The sequence below is a fragment of the Cynocephalus volans genome, chromosome 5, assembly GCF_027409185.1.
Source record: "Cynocephalus volans isolate mCynVol1 chromosome 5, mCynVol1.pri, whole genome shotgun sequence".
NCBI classification, from domain to species: domain Eukaryota; kingdom Metazoa; phylum Chordata; class Mammalia; order Dermoptera; family Cynocephalidae; genus Cynocephalus; species Cynocephalus volans.
In genome coordinates, this window is record NC_084464.1 from 129,041,379 (window position 1) to 129,063,431 (window position 22,053).

General features: G+C 38.7%; 1 protein-coding gene across 6 annotated transcripts in view; it reads right to left on the minus strand.

The window, feature by feature from the left end:
- PTPRK (protein tyrosine phosphatase receptor type K) overlaps positions 1 to 22,053 on the minus strand; it is a 558,957-nt gene that overhangs the window by 230,553 nt on the left and 306,351 nt on the right. For all 6 annotated transcript variants that reach the window (XM_063096107.1, XM_063096103.1, XM_063096106.1 and 3 more), the window contains exon 6: positions 9,351 to 9,525. In XM_063096107.1, the coding sequence (XP_062952177.1) occupies positions 9,351 to 9,525 (175 nt within the window). The remainder of the gene's footprint in view (positions 1 to 9,350; positions 9,526 to 22,053) is intronic.

Consider the following 22,053-nt stretch of genomic DNA (forward strand, 5'->3'; position numbering starts at 1 on the left):
CCAGAGGGAGCATACCCTGACTTATTCTGTGTCGTATGGTCACTCTGCCTGCTGTGTGAGACTGATTTGGAGGAGGTAAGTACTGATGGAAGAAAACCAATAACAAGGCTTTTTATAGAACAGGAAAGAAAAGATGATGACGTGGACAAACTAATGGCAGTGAAGGTAAAGAAAATCATGGGCGCCCAGAGGATATGAAGGAAATAGTCAATTAACATATATATTGCTATTTGCTGTAGTTCCAACAGTGCAAAAATCTTTGGAAGCATTGTCTTGTTCTATACATACTTACTAATAGTGGGCATTATATAAAGATACTTACAAAACATTGAGCTAAATAACTGGAGAAAAAATTGTAAAGCAAAATCAATGTATTTTCTTCTGTACTAGAAAATAATTGCCATTTCACCTTTAGGTATTATGAAAAAAACTGAGTAAAAAACTGAATGAAATAAGAATGTGAAAGCATGCATATATTTGAGGAAATATAAGTGAGGTTGGAAAGAGCACCAAGTGTAACGCCCCTAAGGCAGGAGGAGCGTGCTTGGAAGAGTTGCTAGGCCTGCTGTGGACTAAGAAAGGAGGTATTTCATTTAAGGCCTTTTGGACCAGGAAAGGGCTCTGATTTTTTTTTTTCCTTAATTTGGAGAAAAGCCACCAGAGAGGGTGGCATGGTAACATGAGAGTAGTGATGGTACCTTCCATATGTACATGAAGATGAAAGAAAATGCCACTGGTAATTAGAAAGATGTAAATAACCATGTGGGTAAATTTCTTCCTAACAAGGGTGCAGGTAATTATTCATTTGTTGTTTCTTTGTTTTAACACAATGACAGATTCTGTCTAAATCTGACTCCAAATCATGCAACATCGCAAAAAAACAACAAAATATTTCCTTAGTTTAGGCAAAAAAAAAAAAAAGGTATCTTACAAATTATATTCAAAAGTATAAAAGTAACTCTGTCCCTATACCTTGGAAGAGGTGAGAATATATCTATAGGCCATAATTTTTCTAAAAACAGACAAAGTTAAAATAAAGCTGTTTAAAAAGAGGTGGTTGTAGCTTCATGTGTTGAGGAAAGCTGCCACACGTTTCATTTCATCTCTGTCCAGTTTTATTTCATCTCTGTTCAGTTCTCAGTCTGCAAATACTCACTTTTAATACTGAAGTGGTACAACTTTTCCCTTTCTTCAGAAAACTAATAACTAAACACAATCCGTGCTGAGGACTAACAAAATACAAATGTTTATCTGTACTTATTTGTTGACCTTATGCTTGCTTTTAATTCTCATTAGACAAAATATCTCTCAGAAAAGGTGAAAAACATTTATATTAACACAGATATAAAAAGTGATTTCTGTGTTATCATGATAAACTTGTTTTGCTAAAATATTTATATAAGTACACATTATTCTCTGCCTTCTTTGTACAACTTCTACATAAGACTTATGAGTGTTTTCTGTTTTCTTTGTATTTCCTTGTTTGTACTTTAATAATCATCAGCTTCCTGAACACATTTTACTAGTAAGCAGAATGTTTATTAGCTAGCTTTTAAAAAGATGTGAGCATTGGGCCGAGCCCGTGGCGCACTCGGTAGAGTGCTGCGCTGGGAGCGCAGCGACGCTCCCGCCGCGGGTTCGGATCCTATATAGGAATGACCGGTGCACTCACTGGCTGAGTGCCGGTCACGAAAAAACGACAAAAAAAAAAAATAATAAAATAAAAAATAAAAATAAATAAAAAGATGTGAGCATTTAACCAACTGAACTTCTTTTACAGCTTTATCTTAGCTCTGATGTTTGTTTTTAGAAAAACCATGGCCTACAGATGTGTTCTCATCTCTCCTGAGGTATCAGAACAGGGTTACTTTTAAACTTTTGAATATAATTCAGAGGATAACGTTTTTTGCTCTCCAATTTCTGTTTCAGGGCCCTAAACTAAGAAAAAATTTTGTTTTTCTGAAGTGTTGCATAATCTGCAAACATGGATTTAGTCATGATGGTACAGATCTGTCACTGTGTTAAATAAAACAAAGAAAATAATTAATACTAACTGCAAAGCTAAATGTAAAAACTCACCTTTATGTTACATACGAGGTTGGGAACACTGCAATTATTGACTCTCTTGAAGATGAAGAGGTGGGGAGAGGGGGAGAGACTCAAGAACTATAGCTAATGAAGTGATGTCCCACCACAACACTTACATCCCTGTCTCCACTTATTATACTGCTAAACACTATGAATTATCTCTCTGCCCTCACTGATTGATTTCAATCTGTCAGCTATAGAGCTTCTGTTCAATTAACATTCTGTAAGACTCCCACAGTATAACATTATTTACCAAATTAGTGCTTAATAAAAGGTTTTTATGGAATAGCTGCTTGGGAAGGGTATTTCTTGTTTGTTAGGAAATCTTTTTTTTTCCCTTGGAGAATTAAAAATATGACCAAAATCTAAATCTAAATTCTGTGCCAAATAGTCAATATTTTTAAACTTTCCTATAGATTCAATTAAATTATAAATTGCTTGAGGGCTTAGACAATATCTGCTGATTCTCTGGTATTTGTCAATGCCTATTACCGTGTAAAGTACTCAATAAAGACTGCCAGCTGATTTTTCAATGAAATTGCAAAGGAACCCAGAGAGACTGAAAAATCTTAGTTCAAATTGACTTTGTAGTTTTCTCTTTGCTTTGGGGTAAAGGAAACAACAACTGGTGAACAGAGAGGGGAACATAAATTACAAAGTCACTGTTAGTCCATGAAGTAGATATGAGTCCCCTGGTAGAATGGGCTGAAATTACATTTATCACAAACTCCAAGAGAAGTGAACTGAAACTCAGAAGGACCGTATAGTAGTATCACTCTGAAATCAAATTCCCTAGAGTTCAACAGAAATAATTATTTGGCATGCAAATGATGCTACACTGCTCAAATCCTTTGGGAAAGAACTCTCATCACATTTTATTTTTAAAACAAACTGGAAAAAAAAAAAAAAGAAAATCACTTGGTCAAAAACAAGTGCTGAACTCTGCCATTTTTGTACAGTAGCTATAAGGAAACTCAGAGAAAGAAAAAATTAAAAGGAAAAAGTATTTTGAATAATGCTGTACAGAAGTATGTAGAATAGAGTCTCAGTAATAATATTAAGTCCGAGTCAATATTAAATTTAAAAGCTATCATTTCCCTACTACTTTTGAATAGGCATAGATACTATCACTATGTTCAATGCTTTTCAACTTTGAAAAAGTATTCCTAAACTGATTCTATGACCAATTCAAATCTGTATCCAGTTTCTGGTTGTACCACAGCACACTATCAGAAATAAGAACATCTAGTACTCTTTTGCTCATTTAGAATTTAAATATGTACCAGACATCTTGAACACCGAATCACCTGAATTACAAGTAGGTACTATGAATGAGGGGAGACTCCAAATGTTTCTTTTATCACGCTCAAGGGTAGCAATGTAAAATTTTTAAATGAGACATTTGGAGTCTCCTTCAAATTTGAGACATTTGGTATCCACTGACTGTATGTGCTGTCCTAACTGTGTAGAAGTACTTGGAGAAAATTAAGTCATCAATGTGTTGTTAAAACTTTCCTTATATTTTAGATTTTATAAAACGTAACTGTTTAAAATTGCACTCTCACAGATAACTCCAAACTTTCTGTCAAGTTGACTAGATTTCACAATACAAATAAAGAAAAGGGATCTTTAACTCACCATTAATAAAAAGGAACTTTATATGAATTCATGACTCTGACAACTGTGCTATGAAAACTAGTTAAAAATCAATACTGTGTGGTATTAAGTGGACTGCTAAAGGTCTCAACCTACCTAGAAATTCCATGGCCTTTAACCACCAACTAGCAAAAGTATTTATAAAATATGTTGTGTTTTCCACTTCCCACATGTTCTTGCTTCTAATATAAAAATACTAAAATGAAATAATCAGACCTGATTTTTCACTGGTATTTACTAGACTAGAATACTGGTTAAATCACGAGTATTATTCAAGTGAAAATATTTCTTGCTAAACTTAAAGTCACCCTTACTAGTCCATTTGAGAAAGGAAAGAGACTGGTTCAGACACTACAAAAAAAATCTCTATCATCACTTTCTTTATGCAAGCAAACTTCACTCCATCTGTGGGTGAGAGAGGTGTACTCTGACTTTAGCTAAACAATTCAATTTGTTAATTTTGAGAAAAGTATTGAATGTCTTTATGTAAAAAGACATTGTGATAGGTGTAGACACAAACAAAAATGAACTAGACAGGCTTTGATGGAACATAAACTATAACTTCAGTGAAACTACAATCTAAAAAGTTCAAATGCTGGGCCAGCCCCGTGGCTCACTCGGGAGAGTGTGGTGCTGGGAGCGCCAAGGCCGCGGGTTCGGATCCTATATAGGGATGGCTGGTGCGCTCACTGGCTGAGCGTGGTACGGACGACACCCAGCCAAGAGTTACGGTCCCCTTACCTGTCCCCCCACCCAAAAAAAAAGTTCAAATGCCAATCTGTTTAATTTGAATTTCCTTCCCTTTTCACATGTGTAGTGTGTAATGGCTACGAAGTAAGTGAGTCCATTAACAGCTCACCATTGACCAAATAAGCTATGATTCCACTGATTATCTATGACCTATGCTATTACTTGACTTAGTATAATACCCTTCTCCAATATTACCATATTCCAAACTCTGTCTGTCCTTCAAGGTTAAGTTGTACCTTCTCTTGAAATATTTACTCAGTTCCCATCTTACATGAATAGAATAAATAACTATGTCTGAATAACATTGTTTATGCTCTGGAGTTCTGAGTATGAGAGTTCTCTACAGGACATACTAGTTGTCTGTCCAATATCCAGCTATACTTTTTTTTGATAGTTGTGAGAGTTAGTACCCTTTTTATACCCAACTGGATAAGGCCAAGGGAACATGTAGCTATATTGTTATCCTATGACTACGAGGTGGGCCTGGCTTAGGATAGAAGCCAAAACCACAGACTGCAGAATGAAGAATTGGAAAAAACCTGGATCCTTGATGACTAGATCAATCAAGCCTGAAGCCTATCTATGCACCTTCCAGTCACAAAAGACAGTAAATACCCTTATTTTAAATCTAGTTTATATCGCCTTATGAAGGGAAATATTGACATCAATATGAATTTCTATGATTTTAAATACCAGCTCTGAGTAAGTCTGGATAAATGGATCGATATTCACCATAATTTGCAGCTAGAGGTCACTGTTATAAGGAATAGATAAAAATATTAACTGAATACTTTCTATGTTCAGAGCATTGTGACAATGACTAATACTTGACACTGAAACTTTAAAAATAAGCCACTAACAATGACAGAAAGCTGTTTTTCAAATTTAATAACTTAAAATGCAATCATAGTTTCAGAGGTGAAAATGATAGAAATAAAATCATAACAACTTAGAATAGATACTGAGTGTCAATTGTAGCGATCACAGAATTTTACAGAAGTTCATTGGGGGACAGTTTGTTAGAGATGTAAGAGGGTCTCTGATTTAGACAAGTGAAAAAAGGAGAAGATTGCAAATGAGGTAGAGAACAAACAAAACAATCTACAACACAATTAGACTAGGAAGTTGCTGCTTTCAGCTTGAAGCTTGTAAATACCATTTCAACCTGTATTTCACATTTTTTACACTTCAATTTTGCAGAAACATTGAGCAAAAATGTTTGCTCTTCATCTCATCTCTGTAAAAACTTCTTTGTCAATAAAGATTGGCTTCCACAAGCTGAAGACATTATCATTACTCAAAATGATCTGGAAACACTGCTGAAATCATGACAAAGTAAACGCTGTTTCACCATACTCTTTTTTCTTCCTCTGACTGTGGGAACACATAGATCAATACTCTTCAGTATGAGATTTCTACAGTGAGATTTTCATTTATAACAAACAGCAACAAAAAAGCCTTAAGCATGCCCTGTCACTTTCGGTTTAGGAGAAAATGCACTAATAAACTCTTACCCTTGGGTCATCTTTGACAACAGGCAATATTATGCCAGCTCTTATTAAAGACTATTCATATCACTGCCCCAAAAATTTCCTTTAAAATTACCATCTTTTGTATCTATGTAACAGGATGTCAGCTTTAAAAGTGCCAATGAGAGATAAGACCTGTCATTATAGTTAATTCTCAGCACAGTATCAAACACCAAGACAGCTGACTCCCAAAGGTCTGTTCTTGGTTAGCAATATTTACTTGGCGGTTATCTGGACAAACAAAACTTATTCTACTGTATTGGTTTTCAAATAAAACAGTGAGCAAAGTATCACCTACAAGTGTTAGATATAGAACAACTTAAGATACATTACAAAAAAAAAGCTGCCAAACCTATGAAAATATATTTCTAAAATGTTAGCAGACTCTGGATAACACATTCAAAGCAAAAAATATTTTAACTCAAACTTTCCAACATAAAATATAAACCAAAAGATACTAAACAGCAGGACTTTGTTTTTGAAAAAAGAAACAAAGTTTTCTATGAAATTTAAGGATCTTTTACAAATTTTTTTCAAATAATTACTTCACAAGTAACATTCCTAGAACAGCTATATGTAGTTGACCCAGGTAAAGAAAATTAGGCTTTAATAAAATAATAAAATTTACTTATCAATTGAGATAAACCATGAAAATCTAGTAATGGCAATTCTATTTTTAAAAAAAGAAAGGTAGAAAATGTCTGCAGGAAAAAAAGGAACTATATGTGTAAAGGGAACACTTGGATAAAAGCATCAACACTGTCTTCTACAACCTGTCCAACAAATACATTACAGGTTTACTTCCTCAAAAAAAAAGGGGGGGTATATATAACTATACAAGAGTATATCAAAAGGATCAAGGAAAAATGGAATTAAAATATAATATGAATCTTTCCATGAACTTTTTGAAGCGTCTTTGTAAAGCTATAGATATACAGAACTGTAAGGTATATTCAAAAGCACTCTAGAACTACTACAACATGACCTCCTTGAGTGGCTGCATATTGTGAATGCACATATACATTAGTCTGTTTCTGCTGCTTATAGAAAAATACTTGGAACTGGGTGATTATAAAGAAAACAAAATTTATTGCTTACAGTTTCTGAGGCTGGAAAGTCCAAAGTCCATCTGATGGTGGCGACAGTGACCCTGGAGTCTCACATTGAAAGATGGTGGAAGCAGAGAGAGAAGAGACAGCAAGAGAGACTGTCCTCTCTCTCCTTTTTAAAGCCCTCAGAACCACACCCCTGACCACCATTTTTAATCCATTCACTACAGCATGGTCCCACAATCCAATCGCCTCTTCAAGGCTCTACCCTTCAATCACCAAAACAGGATTTTCCACCCTCCTAACAGTTACAGTGGGGGCCAAGTTCCTAATATATAAAACTTGGGGGACACAATTCAAGCTTCAGTGTTTTGTGGGGGCATAGTTCAATCCACTACAACATCCAACGATGAAGACACAATGAGCCCAATGACTGTAGAGCACCCTCACATTCCTGTATCCATAGCATGTTAATCACTCTGAAGATTACCCAAGGACACCTTCAGGCTCTCAAAATTAGGCTCAGGTGAGAAAGATGCTGGAATGGGAATCAACAAAGATGAATATACACACACGTATAAACATGTAACTAATTCTCTGCTTGGACACTGGAGTCAAATACTACCATATTTTCTCATTTTTCAATAAACTGGGGCTGTGATCTCGTGAACTTGTAAAGGTGACATAAGCTGACTATGGAGGCATGAGAGACATTTCCTTGAAAACAGAGTCTGATTCAACCTACAAAGATAAACTTTTTTTTAATAAGCTATAGGGTCTCCCAAGACAAACATATACAAGAGTCTAATAGCATTATTTAATAATGTTAATGTGAAAAATCTGTGGCAGAAAGGAATGAACCACAATTAGGAGTCAGAAACATGGGGGTATAGTCTGGCTTAGTTAATTATTAGTTTTTTGTAGTTCAGAGCAAATTATCAAATAGTTTGAATTTCAATTTCCATCTCTCTAAAACTATTCAAGGTTAAAGTACTAAAATCAAGTAAATCCTGAAATAATGTATGTAAAAGACATCTGATGTCAAGCATTACAAAATATAACAACTTGAATATGGAAGCATCTCATATTCTCTTTCCGGCCCCTGGGCTTTATCATGTGCCTCTGCCTGCTGGCACTTCTGTCTCTTACCTGGCCCAACTTCCACACCCCTCACCTGGGCAACTTTCTCTCAACCTTCAGATCCTACCTCAAAGATGTTTCACTCACAAATTTCTTCTCTGATACCCTGACAAATCTCAGCCCAATTTTGACATTTTTGTTAGGGCCTCCCAATGTTCCCCTTAAAGAGACTCACAGTTTATAATTCTTTTCTTTTGTATCAATATTGACTGATCTTTGATAACCTACTCAACAGAACTATTCCTCTAAATCTTCGCTTGGCTGATGTCCTCATTTTTTTTCAGGTTTCAGCTCAACTGTCACTTCTTAAAGAGGCCTTCTAGACGATCTTAATTAAAGTATCAATCTCCATCATTTTGTCTTTATATTTCTTCATAACACATTCCAAGATCTGACACTAAATTTTCGATACTGTGCCTAACATACTTCAGTTTTAAGCTCCATGTGGACAGGGACTTTGTATTTTATTTACAACTGTATCTCTACAACCTAGAACACTGCCTGGAATATAACAGAAACTCAGCAAATTTTGAACAAAATGCAATATATGTTCTGTATTTATACACAGTTTTCCTGAATTTGCTTCCAATCGGTACTGATCTGTCATAATCCCTTACATTCCTCTAATAACTTCAGTATCCAGGAATAATAATGAGGACCTCTTAGCAGTTCTAGCTTTCTCAGATTCTATAGGGGGCCAGAATTAGTGAACATTTACTACTCAGTTTTGATACTGGTAAAATATGGGGATAGGAGCTTTGACCTTGACCTCATTGTCACAATGCTTGGAAGAACAAAAGTAGTATCTACACAACTGTTCTAAACAGGAAGAGCTAGACCTAAAGTTAAAATGAAAACTAGATGACAGCAATATGGAAGAAGGTATTTTATACATTTAGCCCTATTAAAGCATTATAACGTTGATTCCTTCCGATGGAAAACACTTGTTGGAAACTTGATTGACAAACGTTACAACTTCATTTTACCGTAAGACATTATCGGAACTTCTACAATGACATGGTTTTTACAGTGACTTTAGATCAAGAACACTGTGGTTTAAAAATCAAAATATCTACAGAGTTGCTTTTCTTCTATTAAAGGCATGCAATTTCATGAAGTGAAAACAATTTTACTTTACCTCTCACAATAAGTTGAGCAAAATTGGACACACCAGAACCTCGTTCTGACTGAGTTACACAGCGATACAAATCCTGGTCAGTTTTTGTCACTTCTTGCAATCTAAAGGAAGCAGCAAATCTTCTGTGATTGATGTTCTTAGTCTGAGCGACCGGTATATCTTCTCCATTTCGTCTCTGCAAATAAAAACCAATTTTTTAAAAACAAGTTCTTAACCTTTCCCTAAATCTAAATCATCTTAGCAAGTAATATCTGTGATAAGTTATTCTTGTTGCTAAATTAGGAGGAAAACATCTATGAAGACCCACAAATTTTTACCATTGTCATCTCATCAGAAAAAAGTTGCAATACTGGTATCCTTTAAAGGGTGTAGGGCTGCCACTACAGTAGTAATCTCAGATTTCCATAAAAATCCTATTATACCAGAGTATATGAGTTAACAGGAGAGTTAATAGCTTCATGCAAATGATTCATTTCCCATGTTCTCCCAGAGCATATGTACAAGCTTCTTGTAGCCCTCACATTATACTGCATGTGCTGTAATACATGTGTCCCCACCAAGAGACTGAGACCATGCCTTATGCATCTCTGTATTACAAACGGGTAGCTTGTGCTTGCCACAGAAAGACAATAAAATACAAGTAACTGATGAATAATTCAGAGTCAAAACAAAAATCTGTATTCTTTACAAATTTCTATCTCTTTGGCATTAATGACAGCCAATTTATACACTTTAAATAAGTAATCAAAAGAGCCTAAATGTTAAAAAGCATACCTGTCAACTTTCAAAATGAAATATTGAAAAACATATTTATGATATCAGGGTATCTCACACAAGACTAATAAGTGTAAACTATAAAGGGAATGACTGAAAAATAGAACTATAATAAAATGTATAAATTCTATATGTTGAAAAACATCATAAATAAAGTGAAAAGCAGGCCACAAACTGATATATTTCTCAAGGAAATAACTATCAAAAATAAATAGCAAGGATACGTGAAGATCTTCTACAATTCAATAAGAAAAAAAAATAAACAAGCCAATGGACAACTGGACAGGCTATAAAAAGAGAAAATGCATATGTCTAATAAAAATGATAGGAGATTGTCAACCTAAATTACAAAACTTCTATATGTCAAAGAAAGCACAAATGGAAAAGAAAAGCCACAACATTAAGAGAGAATTAGTGTCTTGTTGGTGAAAGGATGTGTCCCTGGTATCCTTTAATACTCCTTGAACTATTATTACATATGACTAGACATAAGAAACAAAAATTATTAAACTATTGGAAGTATAAACTGTTATAGTGATTTTAGAAATTTATGTTACTATCTAGTAAAGTTGAGGACACACAATCTTCAGGACCCAGCAATTCCACTTCTGGGTTTTCATGAATGAACTACACTTGCATATGTGGTCAAGGAGATATCTACAAAACCGTTGAACTCAGGATTGTTTGTAATAGATAAATGTGGGAAAGATTCAAATATACCTGAGCAGTGAACAAGTAAACTGAGTGTTATTCATTCAATAAAATACCGGGTAGCTGTTAAACTAAGCAAACTATGGGGCTGACCCCGTGGCTCACTCGGGAGAGTGCGGCGCTGGGAGTGCAGCAGCGCTGGGAGCACGGAGGTCGCGGGTTCGGATCCTATATAGGGATGGCCGGTGCGCTCACTGGCTGAGCGCGGTGCGGATGACACCACGCCAAGGGTTGCGATCCCCTTACTGGTCACCAAAAAAAAAAAAAAAACTAAGCAAACTATGACCAGCAGTGTGCTGGTAAAATATGGAACAGTTAGGTTTTCAACCAAAAAATGCTTATTTGTAGCATTTGTCAATTTCTGTGGTGTGAGTACTCCCACTACAGCCACTTTCAAATCATCATTGTGATATCATTTGGCTCTCAAAATTCCTGAAAACTTAACAACTTTCCGGTACTCACTGGCTTCAGCATCCCATTCACTAGTACTACATGAATGAGTGTTTATACCTCAAAAAAAAAATTCCTTAACAAAAAGAAGACATGAGACAAAAATGTAAAACATTAACTATCACTAAATTACAGTGCTGTACATTAATGGCTATTTTAATGTTTTCTATGGTTTTGTATGTTTGAAACATTTTTTAAAGGCATAAATAATAAAAAGCGCAGTATTACTTTAATATTTTTTTAAATCCTAAAATCCCGTTTCTTTAATCACCCTTCTCCACACCTGAAACGATATATATGCATATTATATAATATATGTGTGTATGCATATGCATATATACATAACCTAAGGACACCAAATCCAATTAGGATTTCACCATTTATCATTCATTTAGTGTTTCGTTAGTTCTTCGCCTCTTACCAACCCATTTCATATTTTTGCACCAAGATCTCCTTCTCATTCTCCTGGACAATAAAGACAAAGAGCAGCTTACACTCAAAAGCCTTGAAACAATCATCCTAAATTCTCTTTCTCTACAAACCACATAAACAAACAAAAAAAAATCATTACACATGCAAATCTCAGACCGCACGCTTTCAATTACGCATGACTTCCATACAATCTTTCTAGTTGGAAAACAGACCATGACCCAGCAGTCCTTACTCTTGTGTACAGCCTAATCTAGTCTTCCAGTAACTTAAGCAACCTGTTGCGCTCTCAACCTGTCGACCTTCTCCCTGCCATTTATATTTCTCAGCTCTGCAAGACTAGCCATTTCCTGCTGCCATCCTGACTTCTAAATTATCCTGCACGTGCACACACCCATCCAAGTCTTTCAACACTGTGCCTGTCAAAACCGTTCTCCTCTTGTGAAGAGATTCTGAGTACCCTTAATGTTCTACTCTCGATAATTATTATTTCATCTTTTCATCTTAATTGGTATTCCTCTCTGTTGGGAAAATAGAATGGTTTAGTCAGGACCCTCGCCTCGGGTCCAGCTGGGTGTGGTCCAGTACATCCTTTGTAAGCAAATCATGTGTGGAGTCAGTGCACATGCGCTCCAATGTGTCTTTTTACCTTTGTTGTTATTCTTGTGTTCTTCAGAGTTTTAGTGAAGCAGGCAGGCGGGTATCTGCCTCGGGTGTCTGCCTCGGGTGTCCACCACACCCAGCCATGCTTTCCAATCTACAGCTTCCAAGGACCTGTTTGCTGGTTACCTAGCTCATAGACCTGCATGTAAGGGGTCTGGTGACCCAGCCTGGTGTGTGAGGGGTCTGGTGACCCAGCCTGGCGTGTGAGGGGTCTGGTGACCCAGTCTGTGAATGAACTTGAGGGGCCTGTGAGCTACAGACCCAGCCCTAGCTCGACAATTAGCCCAGTCAGTGTAGGATTACTGGCACATAAAAAGAGCCCGATAACTAGCATAGTTGTGTAGCTTTACAGTTGGCAGTGTCACGAACAGGATTCCGACAGAGCCAGAGCACTCCAATTGGTGATGTTGGCAGGATTTCAACATTAGCCTAGCCCGAGCGCCACAACTGGCACAGTCTACGACAAGATTCTGAGCAGGTACAGGAGCCAAAAGCCCATGGAAGAAGGAGGAAATGTGGCTACTTTTAAATATGCTCTGCCCTATGGCTACCTTCCCGTTGACCAGGATCTGGTTGCTGCACATTGTATTGCAAGGCAGGATAGACCAGGAGCTATGGCAGAAAACCCTTTGGGAGGGGAAGAAATGTGGCTATCCTTGAGCATGTGGTACCTGGTGGCCACTTTTCTGCTGACAGGAGCCTGGCTGCCGCTCACTATGCTGCAAACTGATCAAGATTTGTTGGCTAAAATCCAAAAGACTCTGAACGATAAATGCTGGTGAGGTTGCGGAGAAAAAGGAACTCTCATACATTGTTGGTGGCACTGCAAAATGGTGCAGCCTCTATGGAAAATGGTATGGAGGTTCCTCAAACAATTGCAGATAGATCTACCATACGACCCAGCTATCCCACTGCTGGGAATATACCCAGAGGAATGGAAATCATCAAGTCGAAGGTATACCTGTTCCCCAATGTTCATCGCAGCACTCTTTACAATAGCCAAGAGTTGGAACCAGCCCAAATGTCCATCATCAGATGAGTGGATACGGAAAATGTGGTACATCTACACAATGGAATACTACTCAGCTAAAAAAACGAATGAAATACTGCCATTTGCAACAACATGGATGGACCTTGAGAGAATTATATTAAGTGAAACGAGTCAGGCACAGAAAGAGAAATACCACATGTTCTCACTTATTGGTGGGAGCTAAAAATTAATATATAAATTCACACACACACACACACAAAAAAAAAAAAAAAACGGGGGTGGGAAGAAGATATAACAACCACAATTACTTGAAGTTGATACGACAAGCAAACAGAAAGGACATTGTTGGGGGGGAGGGAGGAGAGGGAGGAGGGAGGGAGGTTTTGGTAAGGGGCAACAATAATCAACCACAATGTATATCGACAAAATAAAATTAAAAAAAAAAAAAAAAAAAGATTTGTAGCAGAAAGCAGAGCTGTTGAAAGCATGGATAAATGTCCTGGAGGAATACCTGCAGTGACTGGCCACTCTTGCCTCTCATGCCAGGGAGGACAACTAACCCAGTGGTGAGTTGGGGGAAATCATGCATCTCCAGGCATGTCCTGCTGTGCATGAGAAACTGAGACAGTAAAGCAGCAGAAACAAGGAGAGCCCCTGGATGCTACAGCTATGGGACCTAGGGGTGGATGGTGTAACTTGCTTTACAGATGCTGTAGTAAATGCATGCTGCATTTGTCTGAAGGCAAAAGGCTCAGAGGGTGCCACTTAAACCCAATGGCCAGCCAGGTGCAGTATAAACCTGAGAAAAGAGTGCCACATGCAGATGGGCAGATGACCCGAGGATGGGTGCCCTGCAGAACTTCAAGTATGTTTTCACCTGGTGAAAAGGTGGAAAAAGTTAGTCTCTTACCACACGCCTGTCTTGGTGGCAGTGGTTACAGGAGAGCCGCAGATATGCACAGGGGCAGGGCAGCCACTCCTTAACGGACTGGGCAAATGCAGCTGAACTGCCTGAGACTGAGTGAGTAGCCAGTGTAAGTCAAGCTGATTGAAGTAATTCAAAAGCCAGAATGTAAAAGGGAAGCACAGCATAAAGATTTGGAAAATTTGCAGCCTGGCCATGTGGTAGAGAAGCAGAAAGCAGGAGAAAAATGCAAGGGTGAAGCAGATAAACTGTTTGCTAAAGACATTATCTTGGCAGTGAGGCAGCCAGATGCTAAAAACCAGGACAATGCGGAAAACGCCCTAAAGGCATCTGAGAAGTCTAGATGGGTACCCCACCCACCACAGACTCTGAGGCCTAGGAGAACTGAGTTGTCCTGGAGGACAGACCTGGGGCGCAGCTGCCCTCAGCAAACTGCTCTTTGCATCCCAGCCCCTCTGGCTGGAGCAAACCAGCCTCAGCACCTCAGAAGAGCAAAAGCTAAAAACCTTGGTGGCGTTTACATTGTGTTAAGTTTGCAGGCCAGCAGTATGTGAGAGCAGTGGAGGCATGGCAGCCTCCACCTAGATTTCGGAAGATGTAAAGAAATGCTGGGGGACACAGGCGGAGACCTGCTGCAGGGGTTGAGCTGCTGCAGAGGTCATCTATGAAGCAATGTAGAGCAGAAAACTGGGGTCAAAGCCCCCACTGAGGAAATGTCTAGTGGGGTCAGGATGGTGGGACTGCCGCCAGGAGCCCTGAACTGTGGGGCTGCTGGCATCATGCACTGCCAGCCTGGAAAAGCCACAGGCACCAGGGCAGCTCAGTGGCGGAGCTGTAGGAGTGAGGTTGCCAAATGCTTTAGGGGTCCAGGTGCCCCAGTGTGCTTAACATTTGCCCTGTTTGGGTTTCAGATTTGTGTGGGGACCGTTTTTCCTTTCTATTCCTTCCTTCTGGAATGGAAATGTGAACCCAATGTCTGTTCCACTGTATCTTGGAAGTAGATATACTTGTTTTTGACTCTTTACAGGTTCATGGCTGTAAGGAGCTTTGCTTTTGGTCTCAAAGGTGACTTTGGACTTTTGAATTGGTGCTGCAACAAGCTAAGATTTTTGGGACTGGGATGGAATGTGTAATATGTAAATGTAAGGGTCGTCTATCCTTGCTAAGGGAACGTCGTGGAAGATTCTGAATGTGTAGATTGTACAGTGAGGGACCTAAAGGGGTGAATTGTTGGGAAAATGGAATGGTTTGGTCAGGACCCTTCCCTCAGGTCCAGTTGGGTATAGTTCAGCACATCCTCTGTAAGGCGCGCGTGCGCGTGTGCGTGTGTGTGTGTAGTTAGTGCACATGCACGCCAATGTAGCTTTTTAGTTTTGTTGCTGTTCTTGTGTTCTTCAGAGAGAGTTTTAGTGAAGCAGGCAGGCAGATGTCTGCCTCGGGTGTCCACCACACCCGGCCATGCTTTCCAACCTACAGCTTCCAAGGACCTGTTTGCTGGTTACCTAGCTCATGAACCTGCATGTGAGGGGTCTGGGGACCCAGCCTGGCGTGTGAAGGGTTTGTGACCCAGTTTGTGAATGGGCTTGAGGGCTCTGGGAGCTACAGACCCAGCCCTAGCTCGACAATTGGCCCAGTTGGTGCAGGATTACCAGCAGGTAAAAGAGCCAACAACTAGCGTAGTTGTGTAGCTTTACAATTGGCGGTGTCACAAACAGGATTCTGACAGAGCCAAAGAGCTCCACTCTTAACAATACCACTTTCTCAAAATAGGGCATATTTCCTCCTAGTACCCTATACCTTCTTAGCTCCTAACCTGTAGCTCCTAACCTTAGTTCCTATACCATTACCCTGGTTCCTAACTTTTGCAGACCACTCTCCCTATTTCTCTGGAAACTTCTGGATTTCCCAACATGTCCAAATATTATTCCCATCACTGGGAATATTCACAAACTAAATTATCATCCCCACAAAAGTCCTGTGAATATTCCCAGTGATTCCCTAACTCAGCCTGGCATCACTGATGCCCAACAGCCTCCATTACTACTGTATTGGTCTGTTCCTGTCGCTTATAACAAATTACCTGAAAATGGGTAATTTACAGTGAGGGCTTTCTTCCTGGTGGAGTAACTCTACAGCACATCAGGGTATCAGATGGCGAGAGTGAGTTGAACAAGACAGAGCCAACCTCCTCACTTGCTGTCCTTTATAAAGCCAGAAGAACCATGCCCCTTATTCCATGAATGTATCAATCCATTCACAAGGTCACAGCCTTTGAGATACCATAATCAGATTTCCCACCCTCTTAGCGCTGTTACAATGGGGGTCGAGTTTCGAATACTTGATTTTGGGGAAACACATTTAACCCATAACTACTTATAACATCCAAGTTTCTGTGCAATGATAGTTTCCTCTCGAATCACGACTGCCCATGTGATTCTATCTCACACTCCTTCAATCCTCCACATTGTCAGTGAGACCTCACTCTCTGACCCTTTACTTTATAACCAGCCTTTTCAAAGAAGCTTTCACTAGCATGGAAGAATTCTGGATTCTTTTAATTTTCTATTGCTTATGCACTGCCAATATTGAATTTGCACTATTTCTTTGCAACTATTCTAAAACTACTGACTTTCGCTAAAAGCAGTCATTTGGTCTTATGAAAAATCTAAATTATCCAAAAAAGGATAATAGCACCTCTTAGACATTCCTACCTGATTTCCACAGTGATTCAAATTACAGTGTCCGGCTCTTTCTCTCTGCCTCAGCTTCACATTCCATCCGTTTAAACAGAGTCTTGTCTTTCTACCCCTGCTGGCAGTATCATGGATACTACCTCAAAACTCCAAAGATTATTCTAACAACTCATTAATTGGATTTTCTATGTAAAACTCTTCTACTGTAATATATTCTATATATGTCCTTTTATCTCTTTATATGCTGAAATCATTCTGAAGGAAGGGTTTCATGCCTTATTTAAGCATATATAACTTTTGTTTCATGACATCTAATATATACTATCTTTATTGAGTGCTCAAATACTTTGGTAAAATGAATTAAACTCACTGAACACTTTAAAGAATTCTGTAAATAACCTTAGGCTTTTATAAATCATTATAACAAAATATATGATAATCATGGTTGAGCTAGGGCTGGGTCTAGAACTCACAGACTCCTCAAGCCCATTTCAGACTGGGTCACAAACTCTTCACACACCAGGCTGGGTCACCAGACCCCTCACATGCAGGTCTGTGAGCTAGGTAACCGGCAAACAGGTCCTTGGAAGCCATAGGTTGGAGAGCATGGCCATGCGAGGCACAGACGCCCGAGGCAGATTCCAGCCAAAACCACGGCTGAGCATGCACACTAACGCCACGCACGCTAACGCCACGCACACACAACTTGCTTACAAAGAATGCTGCACCACCACCAACCTGACCTAAGGTGAGGAGCCTGACTAAACTATTCTATTTTCCCAACAATCCGCCCCTTCAGGGTCCCTCACCTTACAATCTACACGTTCAGAATCTTCTGCAACATTCCCTTAGTGAAGATAGACGACCCTTACATTTACATATTACACATTCCATCCCAGTCCCAAAAGTCTTAGCTTGTTGCAGCACCAATTCAAAAGTCCAAAGTCTCCTCTAAGACCAAAAGCAAAACTCCTTCCAGCTGTGAACCTGTAAAAACAAAACCAAATTTACCTACTGCCTAGATACAGTGGTGGAACAGACATTGGGTACACATTCCCATTCCAAAAGGGAGGAATATGCCAAAAGAAAGGAGAAACACGTCCCAAAAACCCAGCAGGGTAGACATTAAGTCTTAAAGCTCCAAAATAATCTTCTTTGTCTCCAAGTCCTGAATTCCTGGGCACAATTGGGCATCTGGGCCCCCAAAGCCTCAGCCAGTCTCACTCCCACATCTCTGCCAGGCACAGCCTTGTGGGTAGCGCTGGTGCCTGCAGCTTTTCCAGGCCTGCATTGCACAGTGCCAGTGGCCCTGTAGTTCTGGGGTCCTGGCAGCAGCCCTGCTGCCTTGGCTCTACTAGACATTTCCCTGGTGGGGGCTCTCTTTGGGGGCTCAGACCCTACTTTTCTGTTCCACATTGCTCTAGTAGATGGCCTCTGCAGTGGCTCCGCCCCTGCGGCAGACCTCTGCATGGGTCCCCAGGCTTTTCCATACATCCTCTGGAATCTGAGTGGGGGCTGCCACACCTCCACTGCTCTCACATCCTACTGACTACGCCAATTGTCAAGCTAGGGCTGGGTCTGGAACTCACAGACCCCTCAAGCCCATTCCAGACTAGGTCACAAACCCTTCACATGCCAGGCTGGATCTCCAGATCCTTCACACGCTAGGCTGGGTCACCAGACTTCTCACACACAGGTCTACAAGCTAGGTAACTGACAAACAGGTCCTTGGAAGCCATAGTTCAGACAGCATGGCCATGCAAGGCGCGGATAACCGAGGCAGACACCAGCCAAACTCACAGTGCCAGGCATGTGCACTAATTCCACCCACACACAACTTGTTTACAAAGAATGCTGCACCACCCCCAACCTGACCTAAGGCGAGGAGCCTGACTATTCTATTTTCCCAACAATCATTCAAATTAATGCAAAAAAGATACATAAATACTGCAAATAAGCAAATAATCCATTTGATAACTTTGATGGTATTTTGATGTGTGGACTTGGCTATGCAACAGTCCCCAGTTATTCAATTGAACACTAAATAGGTGTCCTTGTGATGCTAGTTTGTAGATGGGATTAAAATCCATAATGAAGTAAGTGAAATTATCATAGATAATTGGGTGGGCTTGATTCAATCAGTTGCAAGGCCTTAAGAGCAGTAGTGAGGCTTCTCTGAAGTAGAAAAAATTCCACCCACAAATAGCAATGTCAGTCTGTACCTGAATGCTCTAGCCTACCCTTCCAAGGCCTTGCCCTGCAGATTCCAAACTTGCGTAGATAGCCCCTGGCCCTACAATCAATAAACCAATTCCCTTCAATAAATCTCAGTGATGTGCTGCAAGATATTTTGGTAAACAATGGACACATGTACTATGGTTTTCCCATAAGATTATAATGAGGCTGAGAAATCCGTATTGCTAGTGAGATCACAATGTCTTACTGCAATTACTTTTTTTTTGTAAATTTAGTGTAACATAAGTGTACAGTGTTTTAAAAGTCTACAGTAGAGTATGATAATGTCCTAGTCCTTCACATTCACTCGACAGTCACTGAATTATCCAGAGCTACTTGCAGTCCTGAAAGCTCCAATCATGATAAGTGCCCTATACAAATGAACCATTATACAGTATTTTCACTATATCTTTTCTATGTTTAAATATGTTTAGATATACAAATACTATTGTGTTAGAATTTTCTATAGTATTTAGTACAGTAACATGATGAATAGGTTTGCAGCCTAGGAAGAATAGGTTATACCATATAGTTTAGGTGTGTAGTAGCCAGTACCATCTAGGTTCATGTAAATAAACTCTAGGATGTTCACGCAACGGCAAAATCACCGAAAACACATGTCTCAGAATATATCCCTGTAGTTAAGTGACATAACTGCATATTATATATGTACACACATATATCATATATAAAATCCTACCATATATAATCACACACACACACCCCTCCTACTGCTTCTGCTTTACTTGCTTGAACCTTGTCTGATGGAGGTAATTTTAATACCAGAAGTAGTTCTAGAGGAACAGATTAAGGATGAGCTTTCTGATTTGACTCTTGGTTTTCTAGAATTCAACTTTAACCTGATTAGATATAAAGTCACCTATAACTCTCTTCCCAGTGGTAAATAAGACGTTGAATGATGAAGCAATAGAGAAATGCAAAATATTACCATTAGATATACTCCTCACCAAATATCTATATAAGGCCAAGTTCTGGGTGACCATATATGTCTACCTTAGAACATTTTAGTCAGACTAAGGAATTTGAGTATAATCGGTTTGGCTGTTTGCTTTGGACTGCATTGGAGAAAGTGGGGAGTGTAAACCATGTGAGCTTACAATTGTAAAACCCTCCAATTCAGAGTAAAATAGAAGTTGAGTAAAGCAAGGAGACCAGTGCCATTAAACTAGTAGATCTGGAGAATTATGGGAAATTAATGGTAGTAGCACAGTTTTTCAATCTTTCTGAATTTACCACATAAAAACAGAAAGAATAACAAGAGAGAGTAAGGAAAGAGAAGGCCCAGACAAAAGCGAGGGTGAAAACAAAGTCCAGAAATCCCAGAAAGCAAGCGACTATATTTTTTTAATAACTTGAAGCAACAGAAGAAAGAAATCTGTGAAATCGGGCAAGTTTTTCTGAACTCCAACTCATTATTAAATTTCAAGTAAATCATTTCATGTAAAAGTTATGAAAGTTATTATAAGATTAAAAGAAAATAAGAAGCAGAGTCAATGATCCCTAGAATCAATGAAAGTAAGTCAGAAAAATATGCCCACAAAACAGATCAAAAGTACCTAAGCAAATGATTCATGAGATGAAAGAAAAATATAAATTTGAATTAATAAATATCGGAAATGAGAGAACAGAACTCAGGAAAAATTAAAAATTAAAACAATCACTTTAAAAATTATGATTAACTAGAGTCAATAAACTCAAAAGATGATTCCTTAAGCAAGACAGAATGTGGAAAAAGAAAAAAAATTAATTTTAAAATAAGGAGAATAAAAAGCATTTGAGAGAAAGTGACAATAATGATGATATGCAAAGATCAAACACAAAGACCACAGGAATCCCTCTAAAGAAGGAAGGAAACAGAAAAAATACTAAAAATTATAATTTAAAAACTAGCATAGTACTGGCATAAAAATAGCCACATAGACCAATGGAACAAAATAGAGAACCCAGAAATCAACCCGGATACTTACAGCCAACTGATCTTAGACAAAGGCACCAAGAACATACACTGGGGAAAGGACTGCCTCTTCAGCAAATGTTGCTAGGAAAACTGGACACCCATGTGTAGAAGAATGGAACTAGACCTGTACCTCTCACCATATATTAAAGACTTAAATATAAGACCTGAAACTATAAAGCTCCTAGAAAAAATATTGGGAGAATACTTCAGGATGTAGGACTGGGCAAGGACTTTATAAATAAGACCTCAAAAGCACAGACAACAAAAGAAAAAAAATAAACAAATGTGATAATATTAAACTAAAAAGCTTCTGTACGACAAAGGGAACAATCAGAGTGAAAAGACAACCTACAGAAGGAGAGAAATATTTGCAAACTATACATCCGACAGGGGATTAATATCCAGAATACACAAGGAACTCAAACAACCTCACTGTAAAAAACCTAGTTAAAAAAAAAATGGGCAAAGGAGCTGAATAGGCATTTCTCAAAAGAAGAGACACAAAGCGTACAGGTACATGAAAACATATTGAACATCACTAATCATCAGGGAAATGCAAATCAAAACCACACTGAGATATTATCTTACCCCAGTTAAACTGGCTATTATCAAAAAAAAGAAAAAAAGAACCACAAATGATGGCAAGGATGTGGAGAAAAGTGAATATTTCTACACTGTTGGTGGGACTGTAAATTAGTGCAGCCATTATGGAAAACAACATGGAAGTTTCTCAAACAACTACAGATAACAACTATCCTGATTTGATCACCACACATTGTACACAGGTACTGATATTCAACTCTGTACCCCACAAATATGTACACTCAATTGTGTTTCAAAAAAAAATTTAATTT